Below are 20,195 nucleotides of genomic sequence, written 5' to 3'. Positions count from 1 at the left end.
GTGATTATTTTTCTCCTTCAGTTCAAGGAGATTGCGATCTGGGCAAAATGTAAACTCAAACATCAGGCTTTTAGGAGAGGCTGACACCTTCAGGCAAGAATATTAATTGTATTTTATGGATGATTTTAATAATGTCATGAAATATATCATATGTAGGCTTTGTTTATGTTGAAACTTTATTTTCAGCATTTGAGTGTTTTGAGTTGGATGAAAAAAAGTCCACTTTTTTTTGGAAAGAGATTTTGAGCAAATTGATTGCTTTCATTTCTGATTTTTTATTGGTAAATTTTAAGATTGCTGACAGTTTGAGCTTCAACATTGCATTTAACAAAACATAAGATTTAAACCAGTCACAGAATATGTGCACATAATGCAATATCAATATGTGACATAGGAAGTGTGACCAAAACCAGAGCCTTTTTAGTATAGGAACATAGGAGCAGGAGTAGGCCATTCAGCCCATTGAGCCTGCCCCGCCATTCAATATGATCATGGATGATCATCCACTTCAATGCCTTTTTCCCCACACTATCCCCATATCCATTTTTGTCATTTGTATTTAGAAATCTGTCAATATCTGCTCTAAACATACTCAATGACTGAGCTTCCACAGCCCTCTGGGGTAGAGAATTCCAAAGATTCACAACCCTCTGAGTAAAGAAATTTCTCCTCATCTCTGTCCTGAGTGGCTTCCCCCTTATTTTGAAATTGTGCCCTCTGGTTCTAGACTCCCCAACCAGGGGAAACATCTTCACTGCATCTACCCTGTCTATCCCTTTAATTATTTTGTAGGTTTCAATTAGATCACCTCTCATTCTTCGAAACTCTAGAGAATACAGGCCCGGTTTCCCCAATCTCCCTTCATAGGACAGTCCCACCATCCCAGGAACAAGTCTGGTGAACCTTTGTTGCACTCCCTCTATGTTAATAATATCCTTCCTAAGGTAAGGGGACCAGAACTGCACACAGTACTCCAAGTGTGGTCTAGCCAAGGTTCTATACAATTGAAGCAAGACATCACTAAGGATGTGCAAGGCAAGTTTTTTTACACAGAGGGTGGCGAGTGCCTGGAACTTTCTGCCGGGGGAGGTGGGGGAAGCAGGTACGATAGCCACATTTAAGAGGCATCTTGACAAATACATGACTAGGATGGGAATAGAGGGATACGGACCCCAGAAGTGCAGAATGTTTTAGTTTAGACAAGCATCAAGATCGGCGCAGGCTTGGAGGGCCAAATGGCCTGTTCCTGTGCTGTACTGTTCTTTGTTCTTTTTGTTATCACTACTCCTGCACTCAAATCCTCTTGTGATAAAGACTAACATGCTATTAGCCTTCCTAATTGCTTGCTGCACCTGTGTGTTAGCTTTCAGTGACTTAATGATGTGGACACCCAGGTCCCTTTGTACATCTACACTTTCTAATCTCCTACCATTTAAGAAATACTCTGCACACCTATTCCTCCTACCAAAGTGGATAACCTCACATTTTTCTACATTATATTCCATCTGCCAGGTTCTTTCCCACTCACTAAGTCTGACCAAATCCCCTTGAAGTTGCTTTGCATCTCACTCACAACACACATTCTCACCTAGTTTTGTGTCATTTGCGAACTTGGAAATATTACATTTGGTCCCCACATCTAAATCATTGATATATATTGTGCACAGCTGGGGCCCAAGTACTGATCCCTGTGGTACCCCACTAGTCACAGCCTGCCAAAGCAAGAATGACCCATTTATTCCTACTCTCTGCTTTCTGCCTGTTAACCAATCCTTAATCCATGCCAGTATATTATCTCCTATCCCATGTGCTTTAATTTTGCTAACCAACCTCCTGTGGGGGACTTTATCAAAAGCCTTCTGAAAATCCAAGTATACCACATCCACCAACTCCCCTTTATCATTTCTGTTAGTAACATCCGCAAAAAACTCCAACAGGTTCGTCTAACATGATTTCCCATTCATAAATCCATGTTGACTATGCCCAATCAGATCATTATTATACAAGTATCCATTTATCACATCCTTTAGAATAGATTCTAGCATTTTCCCTGCTACTGATGTAAGGCTAACAAGTCTGTAATTCCCTGCTTTCTCTCTCCCTCCCTTCTTAAATAGTGGGATGGCATTTGCTACCTTCCAATCTGCAGGAACCACTCCAGAATCTATAGAATTTTGGAAGATGATCACCAATGCATCCACTATCTCCATAGCTACCTCTTTCAACACTCTGGGATGTAGAATATCAGGTCCTGGGAACTTATCAACCTTCAGCCCCATTAATTTCTCCAATACAACCTTCTTACTAATACTAATTTCCTTCAATTACTCATTCTCCCTAACCGTTGGATCTCTAATTCTGAGATTCCTTGTATCTTCCTCAGTGAAAACTGACACAAAGTAATTATTTAGCTTCTCTGCCATTTCTCTATTCTCCATTATAAATTCTCCTGACTCTGCCTGTAATGGACCCACGTTTGTCTTAGCCAAACGTTTCCTTTTTACATACCTATAGAAGCTTTTACAGCCTGTTTTTATGTTTTTTGCTGGTGTACATTCATATTCTCCCCACCCTTTCTTTATCAGTTTCTTGGTCCTCCTTTACTGGTGTCGCCATTCTATGGCATTGCTGGTCCAAGGTTAATGAGAAGCTGTTTACTGGGTACAGCAGTGAGACACCATGTCAGACTTTGTGTCATATTTTGATGGTCAAGTGGTACTCAGGCTCTTTACAGCCATTGGGCTGAGTTTTATGAGGTGTCGGGGGTCGTGGTGGGGAGGCCCGGAAAATTCTTCCCAGGAAAGGCCCACCACAACCCCCGATGCTGAGAAGGCTCGGCTGCATTTTACTGGCGGCAGCGAGGCCTCGATCTGCTCCCCCCCACAACCTCCCGCCGCTTGGCAGCGGGGCCTTCTTTTCAACACTAAAATGAAGGTAAAAAGATGCATATGAACTAACCTTGTCCCGGCGGCTGTCCCACGCTGATATTATGGCTGCTGGCTGGAAGTCCCCCAGCTTCGGAAATCCATTCGGAGTTCCAAGGCCTGACACAGGTGGCGAGGTGGGGGGACAGTAAAATCTTCAGGTAGGGAGGGGTGCAGGAGCAGGGAAAACCACTCTAATAAGTTGTGGGGATGGTGGGAAGGGGTTAAGGGTCAAATGTTCTGAAGGTGGGGGTGGGGGGGTTAAAGTTCTTTTTCCGGGCTATCGGTAATTTTAATTATTGAGAACTCATGGGGGGGTGGGGTGGGAGAGGGGATGCAGAGTTTGAATAAAATTTTATTTCAAATATTTGTGCGTTGGGACCTTTAAACATTTAAATTTACACAAAGGGGCGGCACAGTGGCGCAGTGGTTAGCACCACAGCCTCACAGCTCCAGTGATCCGGGTTCAATTCTGGGTACTGCCTGTGGGGAGTTTGCAAGTTCTCCCTGTGATCGTGTGGGTTTTCGCCCGGTGCTCCGGTTTCCTCCCACCGCCAAAGACTTGCAGGTTGATGGGTAAATTGGCCATTGTAAATTGCCCCTCGTGTAGGTAGGTGGTAGGAGAATGGTGGGGATGTAACAGGGAATATGGGGTTAATGTAGGATTAGTATAAATGGGTGGTTGTTGGTCGACACAGACTCGGTGGGCCGAAGGGCCTGTTTCAGTGCTGTATCTCTAAATAAATAAATAAAATGGCGGTGGTGCCAGACACCGTTGCCGGGGGCGGAGCATCTGCCCCCTCGATGTCATCGGGGCAGATGCTCCGCCCCTCCACTTAAATGAGCCCCCGCGCAAAATATCACAGGGGCTCAGCGACGGTGCATCTGCGCCTGAAGACCAGTGACATCAGAGCGTGCCACATCAAATCTAATTGTTAAACGGACAAAATCTCACGTCATTCAGAGTTGAATTGTTGTTTAAGCATAGAACTTTGAAAATTGGTATCCAGATCAGTATTTATTCATTGTTTAGATCGGAAACTTTGTAAATTGTTAGTGTCAGGCTGCAGCTCATTAATATGCAGCATTTTATGATGGTTTTGCATCTCCTGGATCTTCCATCACTTTGCTCATGCTGTTCAAATGTTGCTGAGTGTCCCTTTTGTAACAACATCCAAGTAAATGCTGGGACAGGTCATTCTGAGTTTATTTGCTATTCAGGCTAAAGGTCAGAACAATACTTTTACCTATTTTTAAGGCCAGCTCATAGGTTGCAGACTACCTGACTGGATTTTCTGTTCCCGGAGAGTTTCTGTATATATTCCAAATGACGGCCTTTGATTCTTAATCCTTTCTTACAAATTGTAATAGAAGTTTGAGACTGATAGTTCACTTGGAAGGAACAGGATTGCCCATTCGTCAAAATATTTTAATTAGTTCAATAGAAAGATACAGGTGGATGATAGCTATCGAATAATAGGTAGAGAGATAGATAGAGATAGATGGACAGAGATAAATAGAAAGATATAGATAGATTGATATAGAATAGTATGAGAACAGTAGATAGTGAGATAGGGACAGACACAGAGGGGGACAGACACAGAGAGAGATAATGCATTACATAAAGCATTACCTTCAGAATGATCTCCATGGTGAAGATAGCAGTAAAAGCAATGTCAAAATAGGCAAGGATCTGAAAAGCAAATGCAAAGAGGAACTTTTGGAGGATTATTCAGGCAATTGGTCAAGAAATGTGAAAATGTGGAAAATAAAAGGTAGAAAGCACAATGTCCTTGTACAATGGCAGTGTACCAGAAACAAGGATAGCTCCTCATGGAGAGCAAGACTCTCACCTGGTTGCGGAAGGAATCTGCTCGAATGGGGTCCTCTGCGGCCAGTGAGATACTACTCAGCAGAATGAAGAGAAGGATGAAGTTTGTGAAGGTGGTGGCATTGATGGTTCTGTGGCACAGCTTGCGTAATCTAGAAGAGACAGAATAAAGGTCAATCTGTGAACAAGGAGCAGGTCTGTGGTACCTGAGGGGTTGTTCCTGTGATGGGGTAGAGCAACTGCAGTACAACAAAAAGGAAGGTGGTTGTAGCTTTTCACCTTGAAGATGTGAAATGGAACAAGGGCCACGCTGTTGTTCTGCATCACAACCACTTACTGTTACAGGGCTGGGTTTCTGAGGCTCCACCAGCCCTCTCAAGAGGATGTAAAAGATGCCAGGGCACATGCCAGGGCTATATGCACCACCCCATTTCTCCATCCTGGTTGGGTACCTACTTGTTGGTTGGGCTGAAGATGAAGAAGGAGCTGGCGTTGGGCATGGGAACTGCCTTCTCTTTCAACTGCAGCTCAGCAAGCGGCCGAGGGCGGGGGCTGAGGGGGACCTCGGGCTCCTCTTCCTCATCGTCACCTGAAGAAAGCACAGAAAAGGTGGTGGTGAAGTGAACCAAACACTCAATCATCCTGCCCAACAACGTCCTCCTCCCAACTAGATCACACACGCAGCAAGACAACACAGGTTATTGCTGCTGATGACAGGGGCTGGGGAGCAGCACGGGAGGCTCTTATAAAGACACACACAAACCTTGAGTGTTGGGTTTATCAGGAGTTCAACCAAGGGTGGAAACATTTTGCTTCAATTGGTGATAGTTACTCCAGTATGCGAATATAAATTCATCACATTCGTATCACTCCTGATTTCAGGCAATGTTAGAATCCTTCAGTTCTTTATCAACCTTAAGCCCCCACCCCCAAGCCTCGTTAATGTTCTAAATAACATATTTAAGACTGAAGTCCTTCCGCAATCTCTAAATGCTTAGAGGATCCTTGAATCCAGTACGTGGCTGTCATATTCCAGGGTCACACTTTCTGAAATACACAGTGTCAGTTACACTTGTGTCTGATTGGCTCAAATGTCATACTCATTACAGGGGTACTAGTTACAATGGGTGATCGGGGCTCCAGCAATACGAACCTTTATAATATAGCACCTTTAACATAATAAAACACCACGAGGAGCTTGACAGGAGCAATATAAAACAAAATATGTCATTCAGCCACATAAGGAGATATTAGGTTAGATTAGATTATTATTAGATTACCCCATGGTAGGGGTGACTAAAACTGGAGGGCATAGATTTAAGGTGAGAGGGAGGAGGTTTAAAGGGGATCAAAGGGGTACATTTTTCACACAAAGAATAGTGGGTATCTGGAATGAGCTGCCAGAGGAGGTGGTGGAGGCAGGAACAGTAGCGACATTTAAGAGGCATCTGGACAGGTACTTGAATGAGAAAGGCATAGAGGGATATGGAATCAATGCAGGCAGGTGGGATTAGTATAGATAGGCATTATGGTCGGCATGGATGCGGTGGGCCAAAGGGCCTGTTTCTATGCTGTACGACTCTATGACTCTGTGACCAAAAGCTTGGTCAAAAAGGTAGGTTTTAAGGAGTGTCTTGAAGAAGGAAAGTGAGGTAGAGAGGCTGAGGGTATTTTAGAGCTTGGCGTCTAGGCAACTGAAGGTGCAGCCACCAATGGCAGAGCAATTAAAATCAGAGATGTTCAAGAGGCCAGAATTAGAGTAGCACAGATATCTTGGAGGGTTTTGGGGCTGGAGGACATTACAGGGATGGCGAGGGGGGGACGGGGTGGTGGGGGGGGGTGGGGGTGGGGTGTGGTGGTGAGGCCATGGAGGGATTTGAAAACAAGATGAGAATTTTAAAATCAAGACATTGCTTGACCGGGAGCCAATGTAAGTCAGTGAGCACAGGAGTGATGGGTGAATGGGACTTGGTGCAAGTTCGGGCACTCACAGCAGAGTTTGTTTGGATGACCTCAAGTTTACAGGGGGTAGAATGTGGGAGGCCATCCGGGAATGTGTTCTAATAGTCTAGAGGTAACAAAGGCATGAATGAGGGGTTCAGCAGCAGATATGTCAAGGCAGGAGTGAAGTCGGGTGAGGTTGAAATAGGCAGTCTTACTGATGGCACGGATATGATCGGAAGCTCATCACGGGGTTAAATGTGACACCTGGTGGTGAACAGACTGGTTTAGTTTCAGACTATTGTCAGGGAAGGGAATGGAGCCAGTAGCTAGGGAACTGAGTTTGCAAGGGTACTGAAAACAATGGCTTCAGTCTTCCCAATATTTACTTGGAGGACATTTATGCTGATCCAGTACTGGATATGGATAAGCAGTCTGATAATTTAGCAACAGTGCAGGAGTCGAGCAAGGTGGTGGTGAGGTAGAGCTGGGTGAAAACTAACGCTGTGTTTTCGGATGATGTCTCCAAGGTGCAGCATGTAGATGAGAAACAGGAGGGGGCCAAGGATAGATCCTTGGGGGACACCAGAGGTAACGGTGCAGGGGCAGGAAGAGAAGCCATTGATGGTAATTCTCTGGCTATGATTAGATACATAAGAATGGAAGCGGGTGAGCGCAGTCCCACCCAGCTGGACGACAGTGGAGAGATGTTGGAGGAGGAGGATGTGGTCAACGCGTCAAAGGCTGCAGACAGGTTATCAGCAAGTAGGAAGTTGGAATAAAAACTACAAGTCAAGAAGCAACAAATGACCACCAATAAACGACAAGCAAGGAGAGCCAATCAAATCATTCAAAATATGTTCTACATTTTTAATGGCTGTCATGTTTTGTCAGTAACTTGGGGGTAGAGTGATTGAGATATATTTAGTAACATAATATCACATGAAGAAAACAGATAATCCACCGTGCAATCATTAAAATACCCATAAACGCCATTTCTATGTTTGGAATCCCTCCAATAACATTTCCCTGGAATAGCCAACCCTCTTGGTCTCCTGATGTTCGGATACCCATCTCAGCAGCTGTCGAGGCTGTTGACCGTACCATATTTTCCACCGAGGCTAACACACAGGGTTTCTACCACTCCGATAACAGTGGCTGTTCATTTCTTCTCATCAATATATATGTTCCAGAAAGTTGCAACAATCACTTTTGGGGTATAGCCCACTTGGAACAGATATTATACTCAAGACCTCAATATATACTAGTGACCCATCAGTGGCACTGCTCACAATTCAAGGGGGAGGGGATGTCCATGGGGCAGGGAGAAGGGGCTAGGCTGTGGGACATGGGGAAGGAGCACGAGGTCACAGGGCTGGGATAAGAATCTAGGCCATTGGACTGGGGGAAGGGTCCAGGCAGGGAATGGAGGAAGAGTCTAGGCCACGGGACTAGGGGAAGAGTCCAGGTGGGGTCTGGGGAACGGGTCTAGGCCAGAGGATTGAGGGAAGGGTCGAGGCCATGGGACTGAGGGAAGGGTCCAGGTCATAGGACTGGGGGAGGGTCCAGGCCATGGGACTGGGGGAAGGTTCTAGGCCACAGGACAGGGGGAAGGGTCATGGTGGCGGGACTAGGGGAAGGTTCTGGGCCACGGGACTGGGGGAATGGTCTAGGCCACGGGACTGGGGAAGGGTCTAGGCCATGGGACCGGGGGAAGGGTCCAGGTTGTTGGACTGGGGGAAGATTCTAGGCCATGGCACCGGGGGAAGGGTCCAGGTTATGGGACTGGGGGAAGGATCTAGGCCACGGGACTGGGGGAAGGTTCTAGTACATGAGACTGGGGGAAGGGTCCAGGGGTGGGTCTGGGGGAAGGTTCTAGGCCACGGGACTGGGGGAAGGTTCGAGTCCATGAGCCTGGGGGAATGGTCCAGGTAGTGGGACTGGGGGAAGATTCTAGGCCACGGGACGGGGGGAAGGGTCCAGGTGGTGGGACTGGGGGAAGATTCTAGGCCACGGGACTGGGGAAAGGGTCTAGGCCACGGGACTGGGGGAAGGTTCTAGGCCATGAGACTGGGGGAAGGGTCCAGGTTGTGGGACTGAGGGAAGGTTCCAGCCCACGGAACTGGGGGAAGGCTGTAGGTCACGAGACTTGGGGAAGGGTCCAGGTGGTGGGACTAGGGGAAGGTTCTGGGCCACGGGACTGGGGGAAGGGTCTGGGCCACGAGACTTGGGGAAGGGTCCGGGCCACGAGACTTGGGGAAGGGTCCAGGTGATGGGACTAGGGGAAGGTTCTGGGACACGGGACTGGGGGAAGGGTCCAGGTGGTGGGACTAGGGGAAGGTTCTGGGCCACGGGACTGGGGGAAGGGTCTAGGCCGTGGGATCGGGGGAAGGTTCCAGGTTGTGGGACTGGGGAAGATTCTAGGCCACGGGACTGGGGGAAAGAGTCTAGGCCACGGGACTGGGGGAAGGGTCTAGGCCACGGGACTGGGGGAAGGGTCTAGGCCACGGGACTGGGGGAAGGGTCTAGGCCACGGGACTGGGGGAAGGGCCCAGGTGGTAGGGCTGGGGGAAGGTTCTAGGTCATGGAACTGGGAAGGGTCTAGGCCATGAGATTGGGGGAAGGGTCATGGTGGCGGGACTAGGGGAAGGTTCTAGGCCATGGGACTGGGGGAAGGGTCCAGGTGGTGGGACTAGGGGAAGGTTCTGGGCCATGGAACTGGGGGAAGGGTCTAGGCCATGAGTTGGGTGAAGGGTCATGGTGGCGGGACTAGGGGAAGGTTCTGGGCCACGAGACTTCGGGAAGGGTCCAGGTAGTGGGACTGGGGGAAGATTCTAGGCCAAGGGACTGGGGGAAGAGTCTAGGCCACGGGACTGGGGGAAGGGTCTAGGCCACGGGACTGGGGGAAGGGTCTAGGCCACGGGACTGGGGGAAGGGCCCAGGTGGTGGGACTGGGGGAAGGTTCTGGGCCACGGGACTGGGGGAAGGGTCCAGGTGGTGGGACTAGGGGATGGTTCTGGGCCACGGGACTGGGGGAAGGGTCTAGGCCACGAGACTTCGGGAAGGGTCCAGGTGGTGGGACTAGGGGAAGGTTCTGGGCCACGGGACTGGGGGAAGGGTCTAGGCCGTGGGATCGGGGGAAGGTTCCAGGTTGTGGGACTGGGGGAAGATTCTAGGCCACGGGACTGGGGGAAGAGTCTAGGCCACGGGACTGGGGGAAGGGTCTAGGCCACGGGACTGGGGGAAGGGTCTAGGCCACGGGACTGGGGGAAGGGTCTAGGCCACGGGACTGGGGGAAGGGTCTAGGCCACGGGACTGGGGGAAGGGTCCAGGTTGTGTGACTGAGGGAAGGTTCCAGCCCACGGGACTGGGGGAAGGTTCTAGGTCACGAGACTTGGGGAAGGGTCCAGGTGGTGGGACTAGGGGAAGGTTCTGGGCCACGGGACTGGGGGAAGGGTCTGGGCCACGGGACTGGGGGAAGGGTCCAAGTGATGGGACTACGGGAAGGTTCTGGGCCACGGGACTGGGGGAAGCGTCTAGGCCACGAGACTTCGGGAAGGGTCCAGGTGGTGGGACTAGGGGAAGGTTCTGGGCCACGGGACTGGGGGAAGCGTCTAGGCCACGAGACTTCGGGAAGGGTCCAGGTGGTGGGACTAGGGGAAGGTTCTGGGCCACAGGACTGGGGGAAGGGTCTAGGCCGTGGGATCGGGGGAAGGTTCCAGGTTGTGGGACTGGGGGAAGATTCTAGGCCACGGGACTGGGGGAAGAGTCTAGGCCACGGGACTGGGGGAAGGGTCTAGGCCACGGGACTGGGGGAAGGGCCCAGGTGGTGGGACTGGGGGAAGGGCCCAGGTGGTGGGACTGGGGGAAGGTTCTAGGCCATGTAACTGGGGGAAGAGTCTAGGCCATGAGATTGGGGGAAGAGTCTAGGCCATGAGATTGGGGGAAGGGTCATGGTGGCGGGACTAGGGGAAGGTTCTGGGCCACAGGACTAGGGGAAGGTTCTAGTCCACGGGACTGGGGGAAGTGTCCAGGTGGTGGGACTAGGGGAAGGTTCTGGGCCACGGGACCAGGGGAAGGGTCGAGGCCACAGGACTGATGGAAGGTTCTAGGCCATGGGTCTGGGGGAAGGTTCTAGGCCATGGGCCTGGTGGAAGGTTCTAGGCCATGGGACCGGGGGTAGGGTCCAGGTTGTGGGACTGGGGGAAGGTTCTAGGCCATGGATCTGGGAGAAGGTTCTAGGCCATGGGTCTGGGGGAAGATTCTAGGCCCTGGGACTGGTGGAAGCTTCAAGGCCATGGGACCGGGAGAAGGGTCCAGGTTGTGTGACTGGGGGAAGGTTCTAGGCCACGGGACTGGTGGAAGGGTTCAGGTTATGGGACTGGGAGAAGGTTCTAGGCCACGGGACTGGTGGAAGGGTCCAGGTTGTGGGACTGGGGGAAGGTTCTAGGCCACGGGACTGGTGGAAGGGTCCAGGTTGTGGGACTGGGGGAAGGTTCTAGGCCACGAGACTGGGGGAAGGGTCCAGGTTGTGGGACTGGGGGAAGGTTCTAGGCCACGGGACTGATGGAAGGGTCCAGGTTGTGGGACTGGGGGAAGGTTCTAGGCCACGGGACTGATGGAAGGGTCCAGGTTGTGGGACTGGGGGAAGGTTCTAGGCCACGAGACTGGGGGAAGGGTCCAGGTTGTGGGACTGGGGGAAGGGTGTAGGCCACTGTTATGATTACTTGGGAAAGAGGGAGCTAGCTGTTCCTTTGGCATGGGCTCCACTTAAATCAGGCTGGCATCAGTGTCCTGGTGAATCGTATCTCTAGGGTCATCGATGGGGCATTAATCTAAAATGAGGGGGAGGGATTAGGTGAGGGGAGATTCAGAAATTTAGAGATCTACAAATCCAAAGAGAAAAGTCGAGGCAATAGAAGAATGTAGCGATTTGGGTAAAGGCAAGCAGAGTGGGACAGGAAGGGACAGAGAGTTTAACAGTAATAGCGCATCAGCAAATAAGGTCCATGCAAAGAACAGTAGTTAAAAAAATTAAAGCCTCTTTATCTGGATGCACAAAGCTTCTGCAATAGGAGGGAATAAATAGAGATAAACTGTTTGATCTAATCGCCATTACAGAGATATACAGTGACCAAGGTTTAAAATAAATATTCCAGGCTATACAACATTTCGAAAAGACAGACAGAATGAAAATGAGGAGGAGTATCTCTGATCGTAAAGGATGACAAAAGGCACGAGTGAGAAAGGATCATGGCTCAGAAAATCAGGAAATAGAATCAGTATGGGTGGAGATTATAGCAAGAGTCAGAAAACATTGGTGGGAGAAGTTTTTTTCCATATTCATTTCAAGGGATGTGGGCATCGCTGGCAAGGCCAGCATTTGTTGCCCATTCCGAATTTCCCTTGAGAAGATGGTGGTGAGTTGCCTTCTTGAACCGTTGCAGTCCATCTGGTGCGGGTACATTAACAGTGCTGTTAGGAAGGGTGTTCCTGGATTTTGATACAGTGACAGTGAAGGCGCGGTGATATACTTCCAAGTCAGGATGGTGTGTAGCTTGGAGGGGAACTTGCAGATGATGGTGTTCCTATGCGTCTGCTGCCCTTGTCCTTCTAGGCAGAAGAGGTTGCAGGTTTGGAAGGTGCTGTCGAAGGAGGTGCGTGAGTTGTTGTTGTGCATCTTGTAGATGGTACACACTGCTGCCATTGTGTATCAATGGTGGAGGGAGGTGAATGTTTAAGGTGGTGAATGGTGTGCCAATCAAGCGGACTGCTTTGTCCTGGATGGTATCGAGCTTCTTGAGTGTTTTTGGAGCTGCATTCATCTAAGCAACTGAAGAGTATTCCATCACACTCCTGACTTGTGCCTTGTAGATGGTGGACAGGCATTCAGGAGTCAGGAGGCCGGTTACACATCCCAGCCTCTGACCTGAGTTTGTAGCCACAGAATTTATGTGGCTGGTCCGGTTCCGTTTCTGGTCAATAGTAACCCTCAGGATGTTGATAGTGGGATATTCAGCAATGGTAATGCCATTGAATGTCAAGGGGAGATGGTTAGATTCTCTCTTGTTGGAGATCATCATTGCCTGGCACTTGTGTGGCGCAAATGTTACTTGCCACTTATCAGCCCAAGCCTGAATGTTGTCCAGGTTTTGCTACATATGGACACGGACTACTTCAGTATCTGAGGAGTTGCAAAGGATACTGAACATAGTACAATCATAACTTCTTCTGTCCTTATGATTGAAGGAATGTCATTGATGAAGCAGCTGAAGATGGTTGGGCCTAAGGCACTACCTCGAGAGAGGGTACAGAGGAGGTTTACCAGGATGTTGCCTGGTCTGGAGGGTATTAGCTATGAGGAGAGGTTGGATAAACTCGGATTGTTTTCACTGGAACGACGGAGGTGGAGGGGCGACATGATAGAGGTTTATAAAGTTATGAGTGGCATGGACAGAAATTGTGTGAGAAGCTTTTTCCCAGGGTGGAAGAGTCAGTTACTAGGGGACATAGGTTTACGGTGCGAGGGGCAAATTTAGAGGGAATGTGCGAGGCAAGTTCTTTACACAGAGGGTGGTGAGCGCCTGGAATGTGCTGCCAGGGGAGGTGATGGAAGCAGGTACGATAGCGACGTTTAAGAGACATCTTGACAAATACATGAATAGGATGGGAATAGAGGGATACGGACACTGGAAGTGCAGCAGGTTTTAGTTTAGACAGGCATCAAGATCGGCGCAGGCTTGGAGGGCCGAATGGCCTGTTCCTGTGCTGTACTGTTCTTTGTTCCCTGAGGAACTTCTGCAGCGATGTGCTAGGGCTGAGATGATTGGCCTCCAACAACCACAACCATCTTCCTTTGTGCCAGGTATGGCACCAACCAGCAGAGAGGTTTCCCCTGATTCCTATTGACTTCAATTTGGCTCTGGCATCCTAATGCCACACTCTGTCAAATAGGTCCCCTTAAAAGTAGTTATACCATTGGACAGAGAATTAAGCAAGAAATAATTGGAGCTTGTAAATTGACTGAAAAATATGGCAGTAAATAGACAGTGGGAAACATTAAAGAAACAATTCAAAATGTCCAACAAAAATACATCCCATCAAACAAAAACTCAGGAAATTAAGGAGAATATTGTTTAAAAGAGCTTTATAATGAATTTGTTAAATTTGAAGAATTTGTTAAGTGTGTCCAGGATACTAGGGGACATACTGGGGGTCCCCAAGTTACTAGGGGACATAGGTTTAAGGTGCGAGGGGCAAAGTTTAGAGGGAATGTGCGAGGCAAGTTCTTTACACAGAGGGTGGTGAGTGCCTGCAACTTGCTGCCAGGGGGAGGTGGTGGAAGCAGATACGATAGCGACGTTTAAGAGACATATTGACAAATACATGAATAGGAAGGGAATAGAGGGATACGGTCCCTGAAAGTGCAGAAGGTTTTAGTTTAGGCAGGCATCAAGATTGGTGCAGGCTTGGAGGGCCGAATGGCCTGTTCCTGTGCTGTACTGTTCCTTGTTCTTTGATAGTTTTCTGAAATAATATGTGGACAGGTGGTTGATGTGTTGGTGGGGGAACATTTTGGTGATAGTGACCACAACAATTTAAGCTTGTTATGGAGAAAGAAATAGACAAGTTGCAAAAAAAGGTTTTGGATTGGGGGAGAGCGAATTTTAGTAAAATAAGGCAGGATCTGGCCAAGGTAGACTGGAAAGAGTTACTTGTCGGGAAATCTACAGAAGAGCAGTGGGGGGCATTCAAAAAGGAAATGGGGAGGGTACAGGCCCAACATGTTCCCTCTCGGGTAATAGGTAGGAGCAACAAGCCCGGAGAACCATGGATGACCAGAAACATTCAGGATACAACGAGAAGGAAAAGAGAGGCTTTTAACAAATACAAGGACAGCAAATCAACAGAAGCATTAGTGGAGTACAGAAAGTGTAGAATGGAGCTTAAGAAAGCAATTAGGAGAGCAAAGAGGGGATATGAGAAAGCTCTGGCTGGTAAAAGTAAGGAAAATCCCAGATATTCTATAAGTACATCAATGGGAAGAGGATAACCAGGGAAAGAGTAGGACCCATTAGGGACCAAGGGGGAATTGGTGGGTGGAGCCAGAGGACATTGGTAGGGTGTTGAACGAATGCTTCACATCTGTCTTCACCCAAGAGAAAGAGGATGTAGATATGGAACTTAGAGAGAGAGACTGTGAGCTTTTTGAGCAAATTGTCATAGGGAGTGACAAGGTATTGGAGGTTTTGGCTGGCTTAAAAGTGGACAAATCTCCAGGTCCGGACAATTTGTGTCCCAGGATGCTGTGGGACGCGAGGGTGGAGATTGCAGGGGCTCTGACCCTAATTTTTAATTCCTCTTTGGCCACGGGGGAGGTGCCAGAGGACTGGAGAACAGCTAATGTGGTCCCACAATTTAAGAAAGGGTGACGAGATAAGCCAGGAAACTACAGACCAGTGAGTCTCACGTCAGTGGTAGGGAAACTATTGGAGAAAATTCTGAAGGAGAGAATCTATCACCACTTGGAGAGGCAAAATTTGATTAGGAATAGTCAGCATGGCTTTGTCAGAGGGAGGTCATGCCTCACAAATTTGATTGAATTTTTTGAGCATGTGACCAGGTGTGTAGATGAGGGTAGTGCAGTTGATGTAGTTTACATGGATTTCAGCAAAGCCTTTGACAAGGTCCCACATGGGAGACTTATCAAGAAAGCAATTGCACATGGGATACAAGATAACCTGAAGGTGGATTCAAAATTGGCTTAGCTGTAGGAGACAGAGAGTGATGACAGACGGCTGTTTTAGTGACTGGAAGCCAGTGTCCAGTGGCGTACCACAGGGATCTGTGCTGGGTCCCCTGTTGTTTGTCATTTATATAAACGACATAGATGACTATGTGGTGGGTAGGATCAGTAAGTTCGCGGATGACACAAAGATTGGCCGAGTGATTAACAGTGAGGTTGAGTGTCTTGTGTTACAGGAAGATATAGACGGGATGGTCAAATGGGCAGAAAAGTGGCAGATGGAATTTAACACTGAAAAGTGTGAGGTGATACACTTTGGAAGGAGTAATGAGACACGGAAGTATTCAATGAATGGCCTGACACTGGGAAGTTCCGAGGAACAAAGGGACCTTGGCGTGTTTGTCCATAGATCTCTGAAGGCAGAAGGGCAGGTTAATAGGGTGGTGAAAAAGGCATATGGGAACTTGCCTTTATCAATCGAGGCATAGATTACAAAAGCAGGGAGGTCATGTTGGAGTTGTACAGAACTTTGGTAAGGCCACAGCTGGAGTACTGTGTGCAATTCGGGTTGCCACATTATCAGAAGGATGTGATTGCATTGGAGGGGGTGCAGAGGCGATTCATCAGGATTTTGCCTGGGATGGAACATTTAAGCTATGAAGAGAGGTTGATAGGCTTGGGTTGTTTTCACTGGAGCAGAGAAGACTTGAGGGGTGACCTGATCGAGGTGTACAAGATTATGAGGGGCATGGACAGGGTGGATAGGGAGCAGCTGTTCCCCTTAGTTGAAGGGTCAGTTACGAGGGGTCACAAGTTTAAGGTGAGAGGCGGGAGGTTTAAGGGGGATTTGAGGAAGAACTTTTTTACCCAGAGGGCGCTGACAGTCTGGAATGCCCTGCCTGGGAGGGTGGTAGAGGCGGGTTGCCTCACATCCTTTAAAAAGTACCTGGATGAGCACTTGGCACGTCATAACATTCAAGGCTAAGGGCCAAGTGCTGGCAAATGGGATTAGGTAGACAGGTCAGGTGCTTTAATGCATCGGTGCAGACTCGATGGGCTGAAGGGCCTCTTCTGCACTGTATTATTCTGTGATTATTCTGTGATTCTGTGGATGGCCCTACTACAGAAAGGGCTACACTCGACCTCCTCTTAGGAAATGAGGCTGGGCAGGTGGTTGAATTGTCAGTGGGGGAGCACTTTGGGACCAGTGACTATAACTCTATTAGCTTCAAGATAGTTAGGGAAAAGGATAGAACTGATCCTCAGATTGAAGTCCTAAATTGGGGGAAGGCTAATTTCAATGGCATCAGCTAGGAACTCTCAAAAGTTGAATGGGAGAGGCTGTTGACAAGTAAAGAGACGTCTGGCAAGTGGGAGACTTTTAAAAGTGAGATAGGAAGAGTTCAGGGCCAGCATGTTCCTGTTAAATGAAAGGGCAAGGCTGGCAAGTTTAGGGAACCTTGCTTGACGAGGGATATTGAGGGTCTGGTCAGGACAAAGAAGGAGGCATATGTCAGGTATAGGCAGCTGAGATCAATCAAGTCCCTCGAGGAGTATAGGGGATGTAGGACGACACTTAAGAAGGAAATTAGGAGGGCAAAAAGAGGTAGCTGCAGAGATAGTGGATGCACTGGTTATGATTTTCCACAATTCCTTATATTCTAGAATACTCCCAGTGGATTGGAAGTTAGTAAATGTAACACCGCTATTCAAGAGAGGAAGAGAGAAAACAGGGAAGTGCAGGTCAGTTAACCTGACATCAGTCGTCGGGAAAGTGCTGGAATTTATTATTAAGGAAGTCTTAACAATGCATTTAGAAAATCATAGTATGATCAGATAAAGTCAACATGGTTTTATGAAAGGGAAATTGTGTTTGAAAAATTTGTTACAGCTTTTTGAGAATGTAACTATTAGGGTAGATAAAGGGGAACCAGTAGATGTAGTATATCTGGATTTCCAAAAGACAATCGATAAGGTGCCACACAAAAGTTTAATACATAAGATAAGGGCTCATGGAGTTGGGGTAATAGCATGGATAGAGGATTGGCTAACAGACAGGAAGCAAGAGTAGGGTAAATGGGCATTTTCAAGTTGACAGACGGTAACTAGTGGATTGCCACAAGGATCAGTGCTGGGGCCTCAGCTATTTACAGTCTGTATCAGTGACTTCGACAAAACGACTGATAGCAATGTATCAAAGTTTGATGATGATACAAAACTAGATGGGAATGCAAGCTGTGAGGAGGACACAGGGAGGCTGCAAACAGATATAGACAGGTTAAGTGAGTGGGCAACAAGGTGGAAGATGGAGTTTAAGTGGGGATGTGTGAGGTTATTCACTCTGATAGTAAGAGTAGAAAAGCAGAATGTCTTTTAAGAAGCGTGAAACTTGTAAATGTTGATGTTCAGAGGGACGTCGGTGTACTCGCACAAGGAACATGGAAAGTTCGCATGCAGGTACAGCAAGTAATTAGGAAGGCAAACGATATATTGGCCTGTATTGCAAGGGGGTTGGAGCACAAGAATAAGGAAGTCTTGCTACAATTATACGGGGCTTGGGGAGACCACACCTGCAATACTGTGCACAATTCTGGTCTCCATATGTAAGGAAGGATATACTTGCCTTAGAGACGGTACTGCCAAAGTTCACGAATTGGTCCCTGGAATGAGAGGATTGTTCTATGATGAGAGGCTGACTAAATTGGGATTATATTCTCTGGAATTTAGAAGAATGAGAGGTGATCTCATTGAAACATAGAAGATTCCAAAGGGGCTTGACAGGGTAAATACTGAGAGATTGTTTCCGCTGGCTGGGGAATCTAGAACACAGGGACAATCTCAGGACAATGGGTTGATCATTTCAGAGTGAGATGAAGAGAAATTACTTCTCTCAGAGGGTTGTGAATCTTTGGAATTCTCTACCCCAGAGGGTTATGGGTGCTCCATCACTGAATATATTTAAGGCTGGGGTAAACTGATTTTTGGTCCCTCAGGGAATCATGCGATATAGAGAGTGGGAGGGGAAGGGGAGTTGAGGCCACAGATCAAGCTGATTTTATTGAATGGCAGAGAAAGCTCGAAGGGCCAAATGCTTTACTCCTGTTGCTATGTCTTATATTCTAGGCACAGGACTGGATGTTAGGTCTAGGCCATGAGACTGGGGGAATGTCTATGCTATAGGACTGAGGAACTCAGTAGGTGGGGGGGGGGAACAGTAGGCTGTGGGACTGAGTGGGTAGGGGGGCAGTTGTGGAACTGAGTGGGATGGGGGTAGTTGTGGGAGTCAGTGGGTAAGGGGGGCAGTTGTGGGACTGAGTGGGTAAGGGGGAGCAGTTGTGGAACTGAGTGGGTAAGGGGGGGCAGTTGTGGGACTGAGTGGGTAGGGGGAGCAGTTGTGGGACTGAGTGGGTCGGGGGCCGTTGTGGGACTGAGTGGGTGGGGGGGCAGTTTTGGGACTGAGTGGGTGGGGGGGCAGTTGTAGGACTGAGTGAGTAGGGGGACAGTTGTGGGACTGAGTGGGTTGGGGGTAGTTGTGGGAGTCAGTGCGTAAGGGGGGCAGTTGTGGGACTGAGTGGGTAAGGGGGAGCAGTTGTGGAACTGAGTGGGTAAGGGGGGGCAGTTGTGGGACTGAGTGGGTAGGGGGAGCAGTTGTGGGACTGAGTGGGTCGGGGGCCGTTGTGGGACTGAGCGGGTAGGGGGGCAGTTGTGGGACTGAGTGGGTGGGGGGTAGTTGTGGGACTGAGTGGGTGGGGGGGCAGTTTTGGGACTGAGTGGGTAGGGGGGCAGTTGTAGGACTGAGTGAGTAGGGGGACAGTTGTGGGACTGAGTGAGTAGGGGGACAGTTGTGGGACTGAGTGGGTAGGGGGACAGTTGTGGGAATGAGTGGGTAGGGGACAGTTGTGGGACTGAGTGGGTAGGGGGGCAGTTGTGGGACAGAGTGGGTAGGGGGGCAGTTGTGGGACAGAGTGGGTAGGGGGGCAGTTGTGGGACTGAGTGAGTAGGGGACAGTTGTGGGATTGAGTGGGTAGGGGGGCAGTTGTGGGACTGAGTGAGTAGGGGGACAGTTGTGGGACTGAGTGAGTAGGGGGACAGTTGTGGGACTGAGTGGGTAGGGGACAGTTGTGGGAATGAGTGGGTAGGGGACAGTTGTGGGAATGAGTGGGTAGGGGGGCAGTTGTGGGACTGAGTGGGTAGGGGGGCAGTTGTGGGACAGAGTGGGTAGGGGGGCAGTTGTGGGACTGAGTGAGTAGGGGACAGTTGTGGGATTGAGTGAGTAGGGGGACAGTTGTGGGACAGAGTGGGTAGGGGGACAGTTGTGGGACTGAGTGGGTAGGGGGGCAGTTGTGGGACTGAGTGGGTAGGGGGGCAGTTGTGGGACTGAGTGGGTAGGGGGCAGTTGTGGGACTGAGTGGGTAGGGGACAGTTGTGGGACTGAGTGGGTAGGGGGCAGTTGTGGACTGAGTGGGTAGGGGACAGTTGTGGGACTGAGTGAGTCGGGGGGGCAGTTGTGGGACTGAGTGGGTAGGGGGGGCAGTTGTGGGACTGAGTGGGTAGGGGACAGTTGTGGGACTGAGTGAGTACAGGGACAGTTGTGGGACTGAGTGGGTAGGGGACAGTTGTGGGACTGAGTGAGTAGGGGGGGCAGTTGTGGGACTGAGTGGGTAGGGGACAGTTGTGGGACTGAGTGGGTCGGGGACAGTTGTGGGACTGAGTGAGTAGGGGGGGCAGTTGTGGGACTGAGTGAGTAGGGGGG

The 20,195-nt window shown here is 49.2% G+C and overlaps 1 protein-coding gene across 6 annotated transcripts in view; it reads right to left on the bottom strand.

Annotated features, from left to right (window-relative positions):
- cacna1sa (calcium channel, voltage-dependent, L type, alpha 1S subunit, a) overlaps positions 1-20,195 on the bottom strand; it is a 722,633-nt gene that overhangs the window by 275,622 nt on the left and 426,816 nt on the right. For all 6 annotated transcript variants that reach the window (XR_010977454.1, XM_068056917.1, XM_068056913.1 and 3 more), the window contains 3 exons: positions 5,212-5,344; positions 4,778-4,907; positions 4,558-4,617 (listed from right to left, as the gene is read on the bottom strand). Coding sequence is in view for 5 of the 6 variants with exons in the window: in XM_068056917.1 (XP_067913018.1) it covers positions 4,558-4,617; positions 4,778-4,907; positions 5,212-5,344 (323 nt within the window). In the remaining variant the exon portion in view is untranslated. The remainder of the gene's footprint in view (positions 1-4,557; positions 4,618-4,777; positions 4,908-5,211; positions 5,345-20,195) is intronic.

The sequence above is a fragment of the Heterodontus francisci genome, chromosome 25, assembly GCF_036365525.1.
Source record: "Heterodontus francisci isolate sHetFra1 chromosome 25, sHetFra1.hap1, whole genome shotgun sequence".
Taxonomy (NCBI): domain Eukaryota; kingdom Metazoa; phylum Chordata; class Chondrichthyes; order Heterodontiformes; family Heterodontidae; genus Heterodontus; species Heterodontus francisci.
This window is presented reverse-complemented; position numbering and strand designations above follow the sequence as displayed.